The 16,723-nt window shown below is 37.3% G+C and overlaps 6 protein-coding genes and 3 non-coding genes across 9 annotated transcripts; 2 read left to right on the top strand and 7 right to left on the bottom strand.

Moving 5' to 3' along the window:
* Positions 1–209: 209 nt before the first annotated feature.
* Positions 210–2,874, top strand: st6galnac6 (ST6 (alpha-N-acetyl-neuraminyl-2,3-beta-galactosyl-1,3)-N-acetylgalactosaminide alpha-2,6-sialyltransferase 6). Its single transcript, XM_033989633.2, has 6 exons — positions 210–412; positions 631–690; positions 800–994; positions 1,185–1,597; positions 1,673–1,780; positions 1,851–2,874. The coding sequence occupies exons 2-6, from the start codon at positions 673–675 to the stop codon at positions 2,035–2,037; spliced, it is 921 nt and encodes a 306-aa protein (XP_033845524.1). The 5' UTR covers positions 210–412; positions 631–672; the 3' UTR covers positions 2,038–2,874.
* Positions 2,875–2,964: 90 nt separating this feature from the next.
* On the bottom strand, positions 2,965–5,255 carry spout1 (SPOUT domain containing methyltransferase 1). The gene is made up of 12 exons (XM_055232018.1): positions 5,161–5,255; positions 5,040–5,079; positions 4,703–4,815; positions 4,441–4,601; positions 4,281–4,370; positions 4,140–4,189; positions 3,916–4,046; positions 3,769–3,841; positions 3,579–3,677; positions 3,399–3,501; positions 3,170–3,317; positions 2,965–3,079 (listed from the first exon to the last, which is right to left on the bottom strand). Exons 1-12 carry the CDS (start codon positions 5,200–5,202, stop codon positions 2,990–2,992), a joined length of 1,140 nt encoding a protein of 379 aa, XP_055087993.1. The 5' UTR covers positions 5,203–5,255; the 3' UTR covers positions 2,965–2,989.
* Positions 5,256–5,424: 169 nt separating this feature from the next.
* kyat1 (kynurenine aminotransferase 1) lies at positions 5,425–9,192 on the bottom strand. Its single transcript, XM_033989630.2, has 13 exons — positions 8,920–9,192; positions 8,786–8,841; positions 8,502–8,649; positions 8,286–8,435; positions 7,820–7,906; positions 7,626–7,751; positions 7,415–7,535; positions 7,262–7,338; positions 7,098–7,187; positions 6,774–6,960; positions 6,633–6,709; positions 6,461–6,547; positions 5,425–6,369 (listed from the first exon to the last, which is right to left on the bottom strand). Exons 1-13 carry the CDS (start codon positions 9,013–9,015, stop codon positions 6,310–6,312), a joined length of 1,362 nt encoding a protein of 453 aa, XP_033845521.1. The 5' UTR covers positions 9,016–9,192; the 3' UTR covers positions 5,425–6,309.
* Positions 9,193–9,376: 184 nt separating this feature from the next.
* Positions 9,377–11,192, bottom strand: surf6 (surfeit 6). The gene is made up of 4 exons (XM_033989631.2): positions 10,977–11,192; positions 10,588–10,770; positions 10,425–10,504; positions 9,377–10,086 (listed from the first exon to the last, which is right to left on the bottom strand). Exons 1-4 carry the CDS (start codon positions 11,068–11,070, stop codon positions 9,397–9,399), a joined length of 1,047 nt encoding a protein of 348 aa, XP_033845522.1. The 5' UTR covers positions 11,071–11,192; the 3' UTR covers positions 9,377–9,396.
* A 26-nt stretch (positions 11,193–11,218) lies between these two features.
* On the top strand, positions 11,219–13,608 carry LOC117391738 (surfeit locus protein 1). Its single transcript, XM_033989635.2, has 9 exons — positions 11,219–11,359; positions 11,435–11,501; positions 11,569–11,684; positions 11,762–11,844; positions 11,954–12,145; positions 12,219–12,291; positions 12,367–12,529; positions 13,234–13,315; positions 13,386–13,608. Exons 1-9 carry the CDS (start codon positions 11,306–11,308, stop codon positions 13,450–13,452), a joined length of 897 nt encoding a protein of 298 aa, XP_033845526.1. The 5' UTR covers positions 11,219–11,305; the 3' UTR covers positions 13,453–13,608.
* A 540-nt stretch (positions 13,609–14,148) lies between these two features.
* On the bottom strand, positions 14,149–16,406 carry rpl7a (ribosomal protein L7a). The gene is made up of 8 exons (XM_033990043.2): positions 16,345–16,406; positions 15,678–15,798; positions 15,344–15,493; positions 15,124–15,264; positions 14,846–14,925; positions 14,533–14,663; positions 14,358–14,427; positions 14,149–14,284 (listed from the first exon to the last, which is right to left on the bottom strand). Exons 1-8 carry the CDS (start codon positions 16,345–16,347, stop codon positions 14,180–14,182), a joined length of 801 nt encoding a protein of 266 aa, XP_033845934.2. The 5' UTR covers positions 16,348–16,406; the 3' UTR covers positions 14,149–14,179.
* LOC117392339 (small nucleolar RNA SNORD36) lies at positions 14,740–14,812 on the bottom strand. Its single transcript, XR_004543041.1, has one exon. It is a non-coding gene; the product is annotated as a small nucleolar RNA SNORD36 (small nucleolar RNA).
* Positions 14,996–15,066, bottom strand: LOC117392340 (small nucleolar RNA SNORD36). The gene has a single exon (XR_004543042.1). It is a non-coding gene; the product is annotated as a small nucleolar RNA SNORD36 (small nucleolar RNA).
* On the bottom strand, positions 15,568–15,639 carry LOC117392342 (small nucleolar RNA SNORD24). Its single transcript, XR_004543043.1, has one exon. It is a non-coding gene; the product is annotated as a small nucleolar RNA SNORD24 (small nucleolar RNA).
* Positions 16,407–16,723: the final 317 nt, after the last annotated feature.

Raw genomic sequence — 16,723 nt, 5'->3', positions numbered from 1 at the left:
AGATATTATTATTATTATTATTATTATTATTATTATTTTTATATATATATATATATATATATATATATATATATATATATATATATATATATATATATATATATATATATATATATATATAATTATCATTATTATTTTTATTTTATTTTATTTATGTTTCTATTTATCTTTCAGGGCCATAATCGGCTCCGCGGCAGAAAACGTGCTGATGACGTCACAGTGTGTTGCAGAGGGGCGCACGCGAGGAAGACAACAGAAAGTAAATGAGCCGAGCACAGGCCCCACACGGTAAATCGGACTTATCTGCGTTAAACTAACATCAGGCTACGTGACAATGGCACCGCTTCACATAATTACACGGAACTGTAATGTCTGGAGGAGATATTATGTGGGATTCGTTGCTTCTGTGAAGGTAGGTGGTGGAGGAAGTCGAGGAGACGCTGAATAGCAACACCCTAAAATAAAATACGCCACTCTACAGGCCATATCCCAGTGCTTCAGTCATGATGCACATATAATTTAATGAACGTCATTTCTGGTTCTCTATCGGGCTTTTTACTATTATGTTGCGCTGTAATATGTCACACCGCGAAGAAATGTTAATGAATCCATTGCATTTTATCCTGACAGGTATGATGCCATTCAGGCACATCCACAGGCAAATCAAACAGTATGGGGCTCACTAGCAAGGTAAGGGCTAAATTAAACTGAAGATGTGGCCCTATTGCCCTGTTATAACTATTTAATAAACAGTAATTGTCAGTATTAACATGCTGCTGTGTTATCATTGTCTCTGCAGGGGCCACAGAGCCACAGAATGGTTATCTGTGCAGCTGTCCTTGTCCTGATGACACTCCTCATCCTTTATGGCTCCAATAATACCAATGATGCTGGTTATTCTCCTTTCCGTGTGTCATCACATCAAGCACTCAAGACCACTGATTTGAAGAAATGGTCTTCCAGAGAGGGTTATGTCCCCATTTATGGAAATAAGGTAAACCTACATTTAATATTTAATCATATCTATCGATATCGCACAGCGAGGTAGTTTAACTGCTTCTGATAAGGTGCATTGCACAGTGTCCCAGCATAGTCTACAGAGCCTTATTGTGGGCCTTTATTTAATATATTATTGTCAGATATTGCACTATTGAACTACTTTGAACATTTTGTATATTTTCCAGACCATGAACTTGCATTGCCATAATTGTGCACTGGTGACAAGCTCAAGTCATGTTTTGGGAACAAAAGCAGGACACGAGATTGACGGGACTGAATGTGTGATCCGCATGAATGATGCTCCCACGTACAGATATGACGATGATGTCGGCAACAGGACCACTCTGAGGGTGGTGGCTCACTCCAGCGTCTTCAGGGTGGTCCGTAGACCTAATGAGTTTTTGCATCGTGCAGACAGCAACCCCATGATCATCTTCTGGGGACCACCAAACAAAATCGGGAAAGATTCAAAAGGAGCATTATATAGACTGATCCAGAGAGTGAGCATGACATATACAAACCTTTCTTGCTTTAGTATTACACCAAGTAAGATGCGCAAATTTGATAGTCTTTTTCTGCGAGAAACAGGTCGGGATAGGTAAGTATATTGTTAAATACAACTGATATTCTACTGATGCTTCAAAACACTATTACATTGTCTTTTTACGTGCAGACAAAGATCTCACTCATGGTTGAGCACTGGCTGGTTTACTATGGTCATAGGTATTGAAATATGTGACAATATCAAAGTTTATGGAATGGTTTCACCCAATCACTGTGGGTAAGTACAGGATGTGAATGTACAAAATTTGAATTACCGCTCCTGTAACACTAGACTGTATTGTTTGTAGAAAGAAGCCTGTATCCAAAAAGATGCCCTATCATTACTACAAACCTCGTGGACCTGATGAATGTGTAACTTATGTGCAGAATGAAAGTGGCAAAAGAGGCAACCACCATCGCTTTATTACTGAAAAACAGGTATTTGCACGCTGGGCAAGGCAGTACAACATCAGCTTCATTCATCCAAGCTGGTAAGAAGAACACGGAACGTTTATGGAATATGGGGAACTTTCTAGATTTTTTGTTGACTTAACCTTTTAAAACCTGCACAATCAATACACATCTTTTTTCGATTCATAAATTTGAGAATTTTGTTTCACATTTTGCTTTGTTCCTCACATGATTTGTGAGTCAGAGGTTTTATTGTAAATACAAAGCACTTTAAATGGATTTTTATGAATGTTTATAGTATTTTGTTAAATGCACGTAATGTATGTCATTCAAGTGTACATTTAGTACATTTGGGGACGTGGCAGAGAAATGACCCTCATGAAACCGACTGAGATTCAGACACATTTATTGTCCATTTCGGTGCCACTTTATTGTGTGTAACATTTCATGAAATCATCTTAGCTTCAAAGTAGAACTTATTCAGTACATTGACAAAATTATATACTTTTACTGTATATATAAGCAATAAGGAGTCTGCACAGTAAATGTATGTATACAATTTTATGCCCAATGCATGCATTCAAAATAACCAGACAAAGCATTCAAAATTAGACTTAATTACTAATGCATGATTCTTTGCACATTTTAATACAAATGTCAAAACAGTCTTAGAATGTAGACTGTTAAAAATTTGAATAAATAGCAAACACTGGGTACAAAATAGGACAGACATTTAAAAAACATGTCGCATAAGTGGAATGCTTTTCCAAGTTGTCATGTTACTTAAACACATTTTAAATCCATTTTACAAAACAGTACATTTAAATTATGAAAATGAGGGGCATGGAAACTACTGGTAATCTTTAAAATGTTCAAAATGCCTTGCTAGCCCAGATTTTTTTTTTCCTTCTGGGTTTTTATTATGTTGGTCACTGTCCAATGTGTTATTTATCACTAAATGTGTTTATTAAAGTATTTTGTAGAATAAATTATATAATCATTTATGTGATGTGAATTAAAAAATATTTTCATTTTGTCAGTGTGCATTTAGTGAATCTTTAGCATTATTTGAGAAAGCAGAAATAATCTTTGGTCTAAGGCCTGCCATTGAAATCAACATAGCCTCCTGTTGACGACAAAACAATTTAGGTTAATTTAGTTCATGTTTAAACACATTTTTAAGTATAGGTCTAGTCTTCATATTTGCACTGCTCACCTCTGTTCGTATGGTCCTGCTGCCCTGGTCAGGACATGTGTTCAGGTAGAGATCAAATAAAACACTGGGGTCAGTTACATCCAAGTTTTGGTCAGCATCTAAACTCGCTTCTAATCCTTGAAGACCACCAAAAACAACCAAGAGATGGCTAGGATTTGTTAGAAAAGGGAAAAAATGAATATAATTTAACAAAAAATAAGACACACTTAAGATTTTACTCTAAACTTACTTAAAAGGTGTTAGAGAAGTCTGGTCCAAGTGACTTCCTCTCTCAGATGTGCCAATAGTAAGATCATATCCATCCTTGTATGGACCTTCTGTAAATACAGCACCTATATGGACAAAAATGTTTCGTAACAATAGCCTGTTATGTATTTATGGTGCTTGTATAGCTAAAATGTCAGCTTACTCAGGCAAGATGCAAGACGAACCGTATAACCCCAGTAGAGCCCTCCTTCAGTCCTTGGCACATGAGGGGCCACCACAATACCTTTGTACACTTTGCTTTCTAACAAAACAGTACAAAAGTATATATTGTGCAGTCTGTAGAATATGCAGTACATGCATATAGGTGTGATAAACGTATTAGTGACACATACCTTCACTCTGGGTTTTATTAAGTTGTACTGTGACTCGAAGACCTGACTGCAATGGTTTGTCAATGCGAACATCCTGAAAAATGTACATTTAATCGCTCATATTTTAAAACTTTGAAATAAACTTTGAGGCCTAACAAGTGCACATACTTTTCTCATTCCACAGTTAACAAATGAGCCTTTTCCTTGTTTGGTTGGCCGGTCAAGGACTATTCCTTCTCTGTACTCTGATTCTTCGTCTATCCTCATGTGGTGAGGGCTGTCTAGTGGGTTAAGTAATCCTAGTAATTGAAAGCAAAATGGTAAGGATTTGGCAAAACAATCCGGCTTTTTAGTTTTAAACACAGCCATATCAAGACTTTCCTATTAATTACCTGCATATTGTAAATCCTGGTGTTTAGGAAAGAACCACTTGCGGAGATATCTGGATGGGATCAAAACATGCATGTATAGTCAAAATAAAATACAGAACAGCTTAATCTGCACAAATGCAACTAAATAAACCATGTTATTACTGAGGGCATTCTAAGTATTGAAGTATTCTTGCAAGCTGAATACAGGCATGTCCTTTCTTTCCAACTCCTTTGAATTCACCTTCCACACTCCTGTAAAAGAACATAAAAGAAAACATTAGCTTTTTGAAAATGTCTGTTTCTTTCTGACTAATTTACTTACTTTACATCTTCCCCTTGTTCATCAAAGACTATAATTTCATCCACACAGAAGACCACACAGGCCCGAGCGATCTGCCCAGCCAGGTATGTGCGAAGTTCTGCTGACTGGGCATTGTCCAAAACTGACCCAGGTAAAGCCACGCTCACCGTGTATTGCCGACCTGTCAAGTACACATATTTTATAAGTTTAATCATCCACAGCATAAACAATTACAAAACAAAACCATTACAAATGCTGGAAAGGAAGAGTTATTATTACCATTATTATTGTTTTTGTTCTGTTCAGCCATTTCTTTTTGAGCTTCTTCTTTCTGTTTTTCTTTCTCCAACCTTTTGAGCAGTTTGGCATGTTTTCTTTGTTTGAGAGCTTCTTTAACTAAAAAGAAATGAAAGACATACAATAGGATTAGAGTCTTCTGAATCAGCTTAATCCAAGACACCCTCCTCGCATTAATTCACCATGGACATCAGTTTCGTAATATATTACTTTGGACCAGTATCTACAATTAAAAGTTTAATCTTGTTTCAGTTGTCCATCAATATTTATTTTATTATGTTTCTATTTTACACGTGCTAGCTCCGTGTTAGCTCTTTACTCACGTTCTGGTTTTCTTTTCCTCCAATTAATGTGGCTCTCCCCCTGTAAAATGTAGGACAGGATGAGAACATAATTAAATAACTAATCTGGAAGCATATTTTCACAATCGCAACAAAATTATACCTGAAAATTCAAGGATTTCTTGGGTATTTTAGAAGAAGACATGTTCAAAACAACGTGCGCTCCTTCAACTTCCGGGTCATTACTCTTCAAAATAAAAGCACAAGCGTAAAAGGGACGTAAGCTTCTTTTTTAAATGGATTTTGTTAGAATTTTTGCAAACAAAACCAAAAAATTAAATATAAAGTAAATAACAAACATGTGGATAAATTCGATATGGGAGATATAAAACTGCAACAATTTGATATATAAAACATGAGTCAAAAAACATGATACAACTCTTTAATTTTTGTGCCTTTTCATCAAACATTTTGTATTGATTAGTTCAATCGTAAAAACAAAAGTTAAATCTGTCAACTGAAAAGTGAAGACGTTCTGCTGCTCATCCAAGCCGCTTCTTCTGGTCAGATTACTGGGGAACACTGCCTTATATCTATCAGAAACTATTACTAACTACACTGAAACTGTAAACAGCTACAGTTTCAGCCTTAATGGGCCTACTGGCTAGCTCTATTGTTCCCTTTGTCTCCTTTGTTTGCTGTGGGTCTTAGGATGGAGTTAAACGTCTAAAGCCTCCATTCCTGTTCAAGGAAGGATTGTCTTTCCAAACAAAAACTGCTTCTTTAACTCCACTCTCAAACCATTTCTTTTCTCTGGCTCAGATCTGAACCTCACTGTCTTCAAAGGAGTGGTTAGTGGTTTTGAGATGGAGATGTACGGCAGACTGGGGTCCTGAGCTGCCCTCAGTTCAATGTATTTTTGTAGAGCCCAAAACCACAACAGCAGTCACCGAGCTGGGCTTCACTAAATTGCTGAGTCACTGATTTTCTAACTTTCTGTTGATTAAATTAAAACAATGGAATAGTCATTGGTCAATAAAAGACCAGATTAACCAACAGAAGTAACACTGAATGAAAAAAACATTCCCACTTAATTTATCAGGACAAAAGCTGTCAACATCACATTATTAATTTATAGTTAATGTGGGATCTTACAGAGCTTTCTTCATTCAGCTGTGGCTCAGATTTCCAAACATATTTTATTCATTAAATTTAAAAACATAATAATCTACAGTTGTTTCTTCTTCAATGTAATTTTCTTAAATCTAAACACAACACAATAACACAACTTTAAAATAAAGGTGTACAGCATTTACTTTGTAGCACTCCACTTTCTCAATATATCTTCTGCTGCATCAAGGGTTGAGTCCTCCTGTAGAAAGAGCAACACCATCATAAAATAAAAACACATTTTAACCTAACAATAACTAAATGGAATTGGAACAGAAGTATTCTCACTTTACCTTGACAAAACAAAATCGAATATATTTGTTGAAGTCTTTTTGGTGCTCTGGGCTGTAAAATGCAGACACTGGGATAGTGGCCAAACCCTAAAAAAAGAATTTGCACTTTAAATAGGCAGTTTGTATTTATAAAACAAAAAAAAATATGTCATATTTATTTAAGTATAATGACCTTCTCCCGAATTAACCATTTGGCAAATTTAAAATCATATTCTTCATCTTTTGAGTCTTGATCTTTAAGGTCTACACCTAAAAGGAAATGGTGTGTTATCATTTATACACATAATAATAGTTTTGTTCAACATTTACTTACCAAGAGTAGAGATGTCAACTATCATAAAATAACCTCCCTCTGGCATGATAGGCTTCAAACCCACACTTTCAAGGCACATGGCCAACTTGTTTCTCTTGTGATGCAGCATTGTGGGCAGCTGCTGAAAGTAGCTCTCTGGAGTCCCAAATACTTGATATTCTCTGTCAAATCCACAAGCTACAGCCTCCTAAAATATGTGCAACCAATATGAGACAATCTACTCAAAAATAAGAACATTTGCACTCCACTTGAGTCATCAATTGTTGCACTGTCACTGTCTATTCTGAGGAAATTACAGTAAGTTTTATGTAAGATCCAGTTTACCTGAGCAGCAGTTGCACAGTGATACACAGAGTTTTGATGCTGTATTTTCATGTGTTTGATAATGTGATCTGAACTAATAGCCCATCCAACCTACAAAAGAAAATTATATCTTCAGCCAATGAGTCGTTAAATTCTTGTGTTTTGTTACAGATTTGAAAATTTACCTTCCATCCAGTAGCACTGAACGTCTTCCCGGCACTGCCAACAGTAATGGTTCTTTCCCACATACCAGGAAGACTAGCTTTAAAAAAACACACACAATACGAATAACTTAGTGACTAAACAGTGCACATGCATTTTTAAAACATTTGTCTTACCAATCTTAACATGTTTAGCTCCATCATACATTAGCCACTCGTATACCTCATCACTGATACACAGAAGATCATTTTTGATACACAGGTCTGCAATCTCTTGAAGTTCTTCCCTCTTATATACCTGCGTTTGAAACATATCACCTGTGTGCATCTTGTAGCTGCCTTTACAGTTATTTTCTTTTATACAACATACAAACTGATGCAGGCTTACCTTGCCTAACGGATTATTGGGTGTATTAATAACGATCGCTTTAGTACGTGGATTAATTTTACTCGCCAGTTCTTCAGTTGAAAGAACCCAGTCCGCACTAGATGAAACCATTTTATCTTCACTTCTCTGCACACAAACATTATGCAAGTTTACTTTAAATTCATATGTATTGATTTAAAATGTTAATCACTTACAGGTCTCAGAGGTACATACACAGGTTTTCCACCAGCCATCCGGACCATCGGTTGATAGCAGTCAAAGAAAGGTTCTACAATTATGACCTAAAAAATAAGAACAATTACTCTTTATTAATGAGTAATAAAGAGTAATAAATGCAGACTTCTAATCAACATTTTAACGTGCCATTTGTACCTTATTTTAATGCATGCGCTGATTTTTATTTTATCATCCATAGTTTGTATTATTATTCGTTGTTTAATGCAAGCAACATAATCCGAAGAAAATTCTTAGTTTGTGAATACTGTTCACTGACAATGGAAATAAAACTTATACTGATATTGACAAACCCCAGATACATTTATTTTACACACGTTTGTGGCTGGGGTTAATATATGGTTATGTGTTTAACCTTGATTAATGCTACAAACTCGTACAAATTTTAATATAGTTCAATATTGTGAAATTAAAAGCATCACTCACTTCGTCCCCTTCATCAACCAGTGATTGAAAGGCACAAAACAGCGCTTGATAAGCTCCAACTGTCACAAGGATGTCATCTAAAGGATTGATTTCATGGCCCACAATCCTGGTAAAAAATGTGGCCAGGCTTTTAACAAGATGTGGGTGACCCTAAAAAAGAAATTAAATGACAGATAAACTCAAAATGTGTGGCTTTATGTTGTGTAGATTACTTACAAAGGCACGAGTGTATTGGTGCATTTGGGGTCCTCCCATCACAGCTGCACAAAAAGCCTCCTGGACAAACTTGGGAGGGGAGAAATCAGGAAATCCCTGTCCAAGGTTCACAGCTTTATAATCTGCAGCAAGTTGTGTGAATTCAACCCTGTCATACAGTTTCAACACAATAAACCACAGTCATGTCCAACCATACAGGCCAAAAAAAAAAAAAAAAAAAAAAAACTGCATTATTGAATCAACTTGAGATAAACAAGAACTTTGCAAATTAAATCAAAACTTACCAAACATTTTTATCCACACCTTCGACTCTGCGCGCGTGGATTTGTCTTGCCATGGTCTGTGCAGCAAAATCAATGTGGCATGTTAATTTCGGTGGGATAAATGATATTAAATAAGCCAACATTGTACTACAAACCGTGTTAAATGCTGAAACTTTAGCGGATCTTGAACAAATAACGGGTAAAAGCTGTGCAAAAGTCCTAGTAATTCCCATTAATTGTATTTCCAGCATTCATTATATAACACTTGTTTTAACAGATACGCTGTCCTACGCTGAAAGCAAATGCATGGATTTATTAAAAGAGCGTTCGACCTACAGCATTCACGCTATAAAAATAAAGTGGAGTTAACCATTTGCACGAGGAGGAGGAGTGTTGTTGTTGTCCAGGTCCTTTACAGTGAGTTCTACTTCCTGTGTGGGCGGGGCAAGATTAATGAGGTTGGCTGCAGCTACATTGCAGGAAAACAAAACATTTTCTATCCTTATACAAAATAGTTTTACATGGTACTCAAATTATACATGACAAGTTGTAAATTTTCAAAATTGTATTTATTGACAAACTCCTCATTACACTGTACGCACACACATTAAGATGAATATAAACAATGTTCTTTAAATGCCAGCCTTTTTCAAATCCTCTGGGAGGACTCTGCCTCTTTTTCGTGCTTTGTCCTTCTTTTTCTCCACTTTGGCTTTCTTGCGCTTTAAAATGTTCTTTTTTCTCTTGTCTTGTCGATGCTGCATCTTCTCTATCACATTCTCACTGCGCTGGTCCCACTTCTTTTTCCTCTGAGTTTTCCTTTTTTCCTTTCTTTTTAAAGCGATACGCAGCATCTTTTCATCATCTTTAATTTTAATACCCTCTGCTTTGTATAGCATGTTTGTCCACTTTATCTTATTCTCCATCTCAAGTGCCTTGTCAGCATCCTTCTCTCTCAGCTCCTCAAGTTTAGCTTTACGTGCTTCCACACGACTGAGCAGTTGCTTGTAGTTCTTCCCAGTTAGTGGCGTTATTTGGCCCTTTAAACTCTTTTTCTTATTTTGCTTCTTTACCATTTTGTCTTCAAATCCCTCTTCTACTGTTTCCACTTTGTTGAACACAATAGCAGTTTCATTCCTCTTACTAACAGGTATTGCAATTTCACCCTCCTGTTTAATCTCTGGTTTTGTTTCTACCTCACTTTTTTCAGACAATTTCTTCATTTGAATCTCTTTTCTCTTCCTTTTTTTGCGTTCCCGCTCAAGCTTTCGCTTCGCCCTCTTGGCTTGTACCTCTGGTGATGAAGCATCCTTTGGTGGACCCTTGGAAGCAAATTAAATAAATTAGATAACACTTCTGGTTAGTGGGGCATACAGTGCCAAGTGAAATATATTCTTCTTTACAGTATTTTACAATTTTTATAAATGATATGTAATTACTAGAGTACCCAAAGTTTCAGAAATGAGGACATTATGTACAAGCACTTGTTCGTACTCTGAAATGTAGTTGTACATGAGATAAAGGTAATAAAGTATGTGGATTTTTCAGAATATGAAAGAATGTGAATGATTGGATTAGCACATATATACTTTATAAGGACTACATACAAATAAAAAGTCTGTTTAATTTAGTTAAACCTATACTGAATAATACAGACTACCTGTCCCCTGGCCGCTTCAATCTTTTCATGGAGCCTCTTACGCAGCAGATCTACCCCAGAAAATGTAATCTCCACATTATCTGTGGGAAATAAAATCATACAGAAGAATTTAATAAACACAAAATGTCACAAATAGGAATCTCTGATGATTATAAACACATACCTTTCTTCAGATTTGTATTCCCCTGTGTGGGTTTAGCTTTGACTTCACCACTTGTTTTATCAATCTTCTGAGTTACAGGACTGGTTGTGGTTTTGTTCTGTTGAGGCTTTGGAGTAGGTTTTTTCCTCAGTTTCTTTTTCTTCTTAGTGAGGGTATTATCTTTAGCAGCACCTTTTAAATTGCCTGTAGAACAAATTTGTCAGATGCCAGTGAGTGAAAGAACTACAACATCTGTGTAGTTTTACATTAGGTTTAGTTTGTCAGTCACAACAACGCATTCAAACAACTTGGCCTTCATACGTCCCTTATAAGTAAAGTATAAAGCTAAAACTAAAACTTTACTGTAAGTGAAAAAGTAAGAGATGTAACAGTCTTCAGGAATATTTTACCAAAACGTTTCTTCTTTGGCTCCAGTTGTGGTCGCTGGGAAAACACCTTACTAGCAAGATTTTGAATATATAAATCCTTAGAGACAAGATCCATGTTTGCCCCAGTAAAGTAACACAATGCTGTCCCAGATTGTGTAAAAAAAAAATCAAGTATTCACGTTAAAAACATTGGACGCACGTGCAGGAAAACCTTCAGTGCACCGGAAGTGGTAACACTAAAATGCTTCCGACTTCTGTCCTGTGTTTTGTAATGTACAGCACAGGCGGTGTCAGATATGTAACTTTACTTTAATTTATTTCTCACATTATTCATTGTGTCCTGGGTCGCTATGAGGTCTTTATTCATCTTTTATAATAAGACAGTCACGTCACTAAAACAACGAGTAAGTACTGCGCTCGTTACCAGAAAAATAACACAAATTTAAAGTGTTTATTTATGATGGATTGTTATTACGCAGGTTCTTTCTGTCCACATCGGACGTTCCCAGGCACTATCCAGACTTCAGATCATTCAGCATGCAGGAGGTAGTAGTTCAAATTTGTGTTATTGTTTTGTTTCCCCCACTTTAACTATTTAAACATGTGTTGATAGGAAAGCTTGCTTGCAGACAGTGCAGTTCTGCAGCTGCTGAGACAGAGAAAGACTCGTTTTTTAAGTGGTTTCTGCTGCTTATTCCTGCCACCACTTTTGGTCTTGGGACATGGCAGGTAAGAAAACATACCGTTTGTTTTTGCAATGGCCATACCGACCATAATAGATCTAATTTGAATCTTTGTTTGTGAAGGTTAAGCGACGTCAGTGGAAATTACAGCTGATTGATGATCTGACCAGACTCACTACAGCAGAGCCTATTCCTTTGCCTACAGAGTGAGTGATAGTTTAGTTCCATTTATTACACAATTCAGCATTACTTCATAAAGCAAGGTTTGTACGTGTCATATAAATTAAACTAATTAAGTGTTTTGTTTTTCCGCAGCCCTCATGAGCTGAACAACTTGGAATACAGAAGGGTGAGAGTACGTGGAAAATATGACCACACAAAAGAATTGTATATCATGCCCCGGTCACCAGTTGATCCTGAGAGGGAAGCCCGAGAGGCAGGCAGGATCACATCTAGTGGGGAGATTGGTGCAAATGTAATCACCCCTTTCCACTGTACTGACCTTGGGTAAGAAAAATGTACAGTGTTTTTGTTGTTGTATGCCAGGTGAATTTTTATTTACAATTAATTATTATTTCAGCATCACAATCCTTGTCAATCGCGGGTATGTCCCAAGGCAGAAGATTAAGCCAGAGACAAGGATGAAGGGGCAGGTATAACTTGATGCTTTAATCAAAGATCCGATTGCCTTGGCTGAGCTATACGAATGTTGTACCATATGTATGCAGGTGGAAGGGGATGTAGAGGTGGTTGGAATAGTCAGACTGACAGAGAATCGCAAACCATTTGTCCCAAGTAATGATGTGCAGAAGAACCGATGGCATTACCGTGACCTGGTGGCCATGGCTGAACTTACTGGTGCTGAGCCGATCTTCATTGATGCAGACTTTGGTAAGATCAGTTTAGTTTTAAGTGGCAATTATTATGTTTTTTTTTTTTTAAACATGTGGGGAAAAAACTGCTACTTTCATTTGTATGGCCTTTTGCATTATGTTAGAGCTCAGCACAACTGTTCAACCAGGCAAGCTGCTCATAGTCACGTAGCCTGACCCATGCCCAGAACAGAGCTATTTAGAGCAAAAAGGAAGCTTCTACAATAGCTACTTTTAAAATACCTTTGAACAAAAAAACAATGCTAATGGAGGCATTACTTGTATTTTAGAGCAATATATTAGTTGTTTGTAGTGAAAATTGCTATTTGCATTTTGTATAGGACCGAAGGAAGAGTCAATCTGAGTCAAGTCCCAAGTCAATGGCTAAAGTCCAGGTCATGTTCCAGTCCCATGCTTTGAGTTTCAAGTCTTTGTACCAAATGATTTGAAGCTTGTATATTTGACACTTATATGAATTTTGTCAGTGGTCCTGTACCTCTTACCTCTTGCCAGAGCACTGGTTATTTTTCTGCACTAAGGGTCAATAAGTGACACCTGACAGTTTGCTGCGAGAGTAATGAAACTACTGGCTATGCTACAGTCTTTAAAAAGGCTCAGTCAAGTATGAAGGGACATGTACCGGTTTGTTGCTTGTGTTCCCTGTGTTACATGATCGCTTTCACTAGATGGTGTTTACTTTTAATGCTGTCAATTATGTTACAGCTAGTACTATTCCTGGAGGACCAATTGGTGGACAGACAAGAGTAACTCTTCGAAATGAACATATGCAATACATCATTACATGGTAAGTAGAAACAAGCCTTAAATGCGTTGTGCAAACTCCCTTACAATTTGGTCTTCTTTCCCCAATTCAGGTATGGCCTTTGTGCTGCAACATCTTATATGTGGTATGCAAAGTTTGTGAAGATGATTAAATTATAGTTTCTGAAACAATAAAAGTTAAAATTGTCAACTGGACAAAAAAATTGTAGGAGTGAAGTTGCTTTAGTTATGGGCAGATTGCTGGTGGACACTGCCTTATATCACATTTCTTTAACAATGTATCAATGTTTATGTGCAATAAAACATGTGACTTCAATTTTATATTCCATTCTTGGAGTTTAGGAGACAACATCAACCAGAGTCTACCTTTAAATCACATCACACATACCCACTAATGCCATTCATGGAAAAATGGGCTAAGAAACCGATCACGAGCAAGGCCCCTTTCCTTGCCTGTTACTTCATTTGCTCTGGCCAAATATCATCTGCCACTAGATCTGGTTGGCAAAATGATAAAGATGCCGCTGAAAATTAACTGAAATGTGCTTGAGAAATTAAATGCACATCTGGTAAGGCTTCTAAAGGTACACTAGTGCAGTGGTTCTCAACCTGGGGATTGGAATCCCCATGGCAGTCACCAGATCATTTGGGGAAAATTGAAAATGTAGGCAATAATCTTAAGGTTTGACCCTATTCAAATGCAGTTGTAAAGGTGGATACCCATTTACTGACCTTTCAACTTCATCTAGTCCTTCCCAATCCTGAAAATAAAGCCACTAATGTAGTTTTCAGTTGTGGATAGTCTTATGTTACACAAAACGCTACAGAAGTAGATTTAATTTCACACAAGTAGAATTTGGGTAGACATTTTTTATTGAAAATCAGTTTAACCAAGCTTTGTAGCAAGCTCCTTAGCCTTTGCCTTCTCCAGCTTGGCAATACGGGCCGTAGATTTGGGTCCCATAATTCCACCTCCCCAGTGACGACGGATCTGGTGGGAATGTAAAGTTAGCTTTTATATTCACAAATTAACGTGCACATTGAAAAAATAAAATGCAGCTCACCTCCTCGTATCTATCATTGTAGTTTGTCTTGATAGCTTCCACGAGCTTGGCAAGTGCACCCTTGTCTTCACTATAGGAAATAAAAGTCAGAGCTTAAATAATTTGCCAAAAATTTAAACTGACTGTTTAAAATTAAGACTGAATTATGTATTGCACAAATAAAACTTTTACTTACGGGTTAATCTGTGTGAAGGCAACTGAAGTGCAAGTCTTTCTGTGCACCAGCCTACCCAGTCTAGCCTTGCCCTTGACGATGCAGTAAGGGACTCCCATTTTGCGGCACAGCGCTGGCAGAAAGACGACCAACTGGAAAAACAATAACGACAAACATTAGAACAGGCTACACTTGAGTGGTACATGCAGTAGTAAGCCCAGTACGGTCTTTGCTCAGGGTTAAAAAGCTCGGTTTGAATCAACACAAACTTTCAGGTGAAGAAATTCAGACATCATTGCAAAAGACCAGGTTTCATCAAATTAAATCATCATACCTCAATTGGATCCACATCATGGGCAATCACAACAAGCTGGGCCTTCTTGCTCTCAACCAGAGAAGTGACTGTGTTCACGCCTATCAAAGAGCAACAACATTTGTTAGCAAATACAAATTTAAGAACTACAGCAATTACTTTTTTGGGCCTTTTGCTCAGGGTTAAAAAGCTCATAAAGCATCACTATGTGTCAGGTGAAGAAATTCAAGTCATCACTGCGCAAGGTCTTGCTAGATAAAATACTTCTTTATTTTAGTCCTCATTGAAAATACGCTTACCAGCACGGAGTACAGGGGGCCTTTTGGTAGGAGCATCACCCTTTCCAGCTGCCTTCTGCTCAGCCCGGGCCAGCAGCCTCTGCTTCTTCTCTTGCTTGGTTTCTGGTCTGTACTTGTGAGCCAGTTTAAACAACTGTGTAGCTATATGAGAACATTCAAAGTTGGTCTCTCCAAGCATGGTGTTGCATGAAACCATTACATTTAATCTATGAATATTTACCAGTTTGGCGGTCCAGGGCTTGGGTGAACTGGTTAATTGCAGGAGGGACCTTCAGCCGCTTGTACAGAATGGAGCGTTGCCTCTGCAGGCGAATGTAACGTGGCCATTTGACAAAACGTGTTAAATCACGCTTGGGCTGAATGTCCTGGCCTGTGGAAAAAAACAATAGCAATCAGTGCCGAACTATAGTAAATAGGTTCGTTTTTAAGAGTTGGTTTTCGAAGTGCATCAGCGATCTTGGTGGGAGAATGTCTACAGTATAATTAAGATAGCAAATATTCTTTACATCATCTGCACAAGAAATTATGAATCTCAGTAGTTATACTTTACTAACCAATGCTGAAGTTCTTGGGCCTTTTCTCAAAAAGGGGGTTCACCACTTTTTTTGCCTCATGTTTTTTGGCCACAGAAGGGGCAGGTGCCACCTTCTTCCCCTTAGCCTTCTTTCCCTTAGGCTGGAACAGAAAACAAACATAGCAATTAAGTTATTAGCTACACAAATGACACATTTCAATGAATACAGTTGAAAGATATAGACTATGTGTGGTCATCCATGCTACACGGTGTCATACGGTCAATTAGAGCTTCAGATTGAGCCTTGCTGCTTAGCATAAACTCCCGTCTACTTAACATGCAGCCAGGTCCAATACTCAAACCAGATTGTTTCACCATACAAAACATGGCAATTTCAGATGCGCAGTCTCTTGCTAAACCATGAAAAAGTCAAAAGAACGGTCTCAGAATTGTTAAGTAAAAGCATATTGACCTAACTTAGCATTAGCTTCGATTCACTCACGGAGGATGCCATTGCCGGCAAAACATAGCCCACTTTTAGTTACCATTTTCTCAACTATTTATACGGTTAAAGGAAAAAATATTACCACATCTAAAAAGTATAGACTTCAAATTCCCAAATGTCACGATTTATAGATTTACATAAAGACCACAGATTGAGATGAATTCAGATTAAAGTCCCCTGAAAGAAATTTCTATGCACCCACCATGTCGTTTCAGGCAGAAAGGAAGGGCAAGGCATTCTGGGTAACCTAAATACCGCGAGACTTGCAGCCTCAATGCAGAGTTTCCGTCAACTGATCCGAGATCAGATGTTGTCGCGCTAACTGCCAACAGTCCCACTGTGGTATTAAAATTTAAAAACAGACACGGGATCGGTTTGGTCAATAAATACAGCTATTATATTAATGTTTCCATTAACTGTTATAAAAATCCATTCGATCTAAGAAAATATGTGTAAAATCGAATGCAGGGCTATATATTTCTAATTCAGTAGCAACAAATGTATTTTGTGTCAATTTGTTTTTATTCTACACAGCGTCACTTCCGTTACATTTTTTATTTTCATTTATTTAACTGTATTTT

Source organism: Periophthalmus magnuspinnatus, chromosome 23 (assembly GCF_009829125.3).
Source record: "Periophthalmus magnuspinnatus isolate fPerMag1 chromosome 23, fPerMag1.2.pri, whole genome shotgun sequence".
NCBI classification, from domain to species: Eukaryota; Metazoa; Chordata; class Actinopteri; order Gobiiformes; family Gobiidae; genus Periophthalmus; species Periophthalmus magnuspinnatus.
This window is presented reverse-complemented; position numbering and strand designations above follow the sequence as displayed.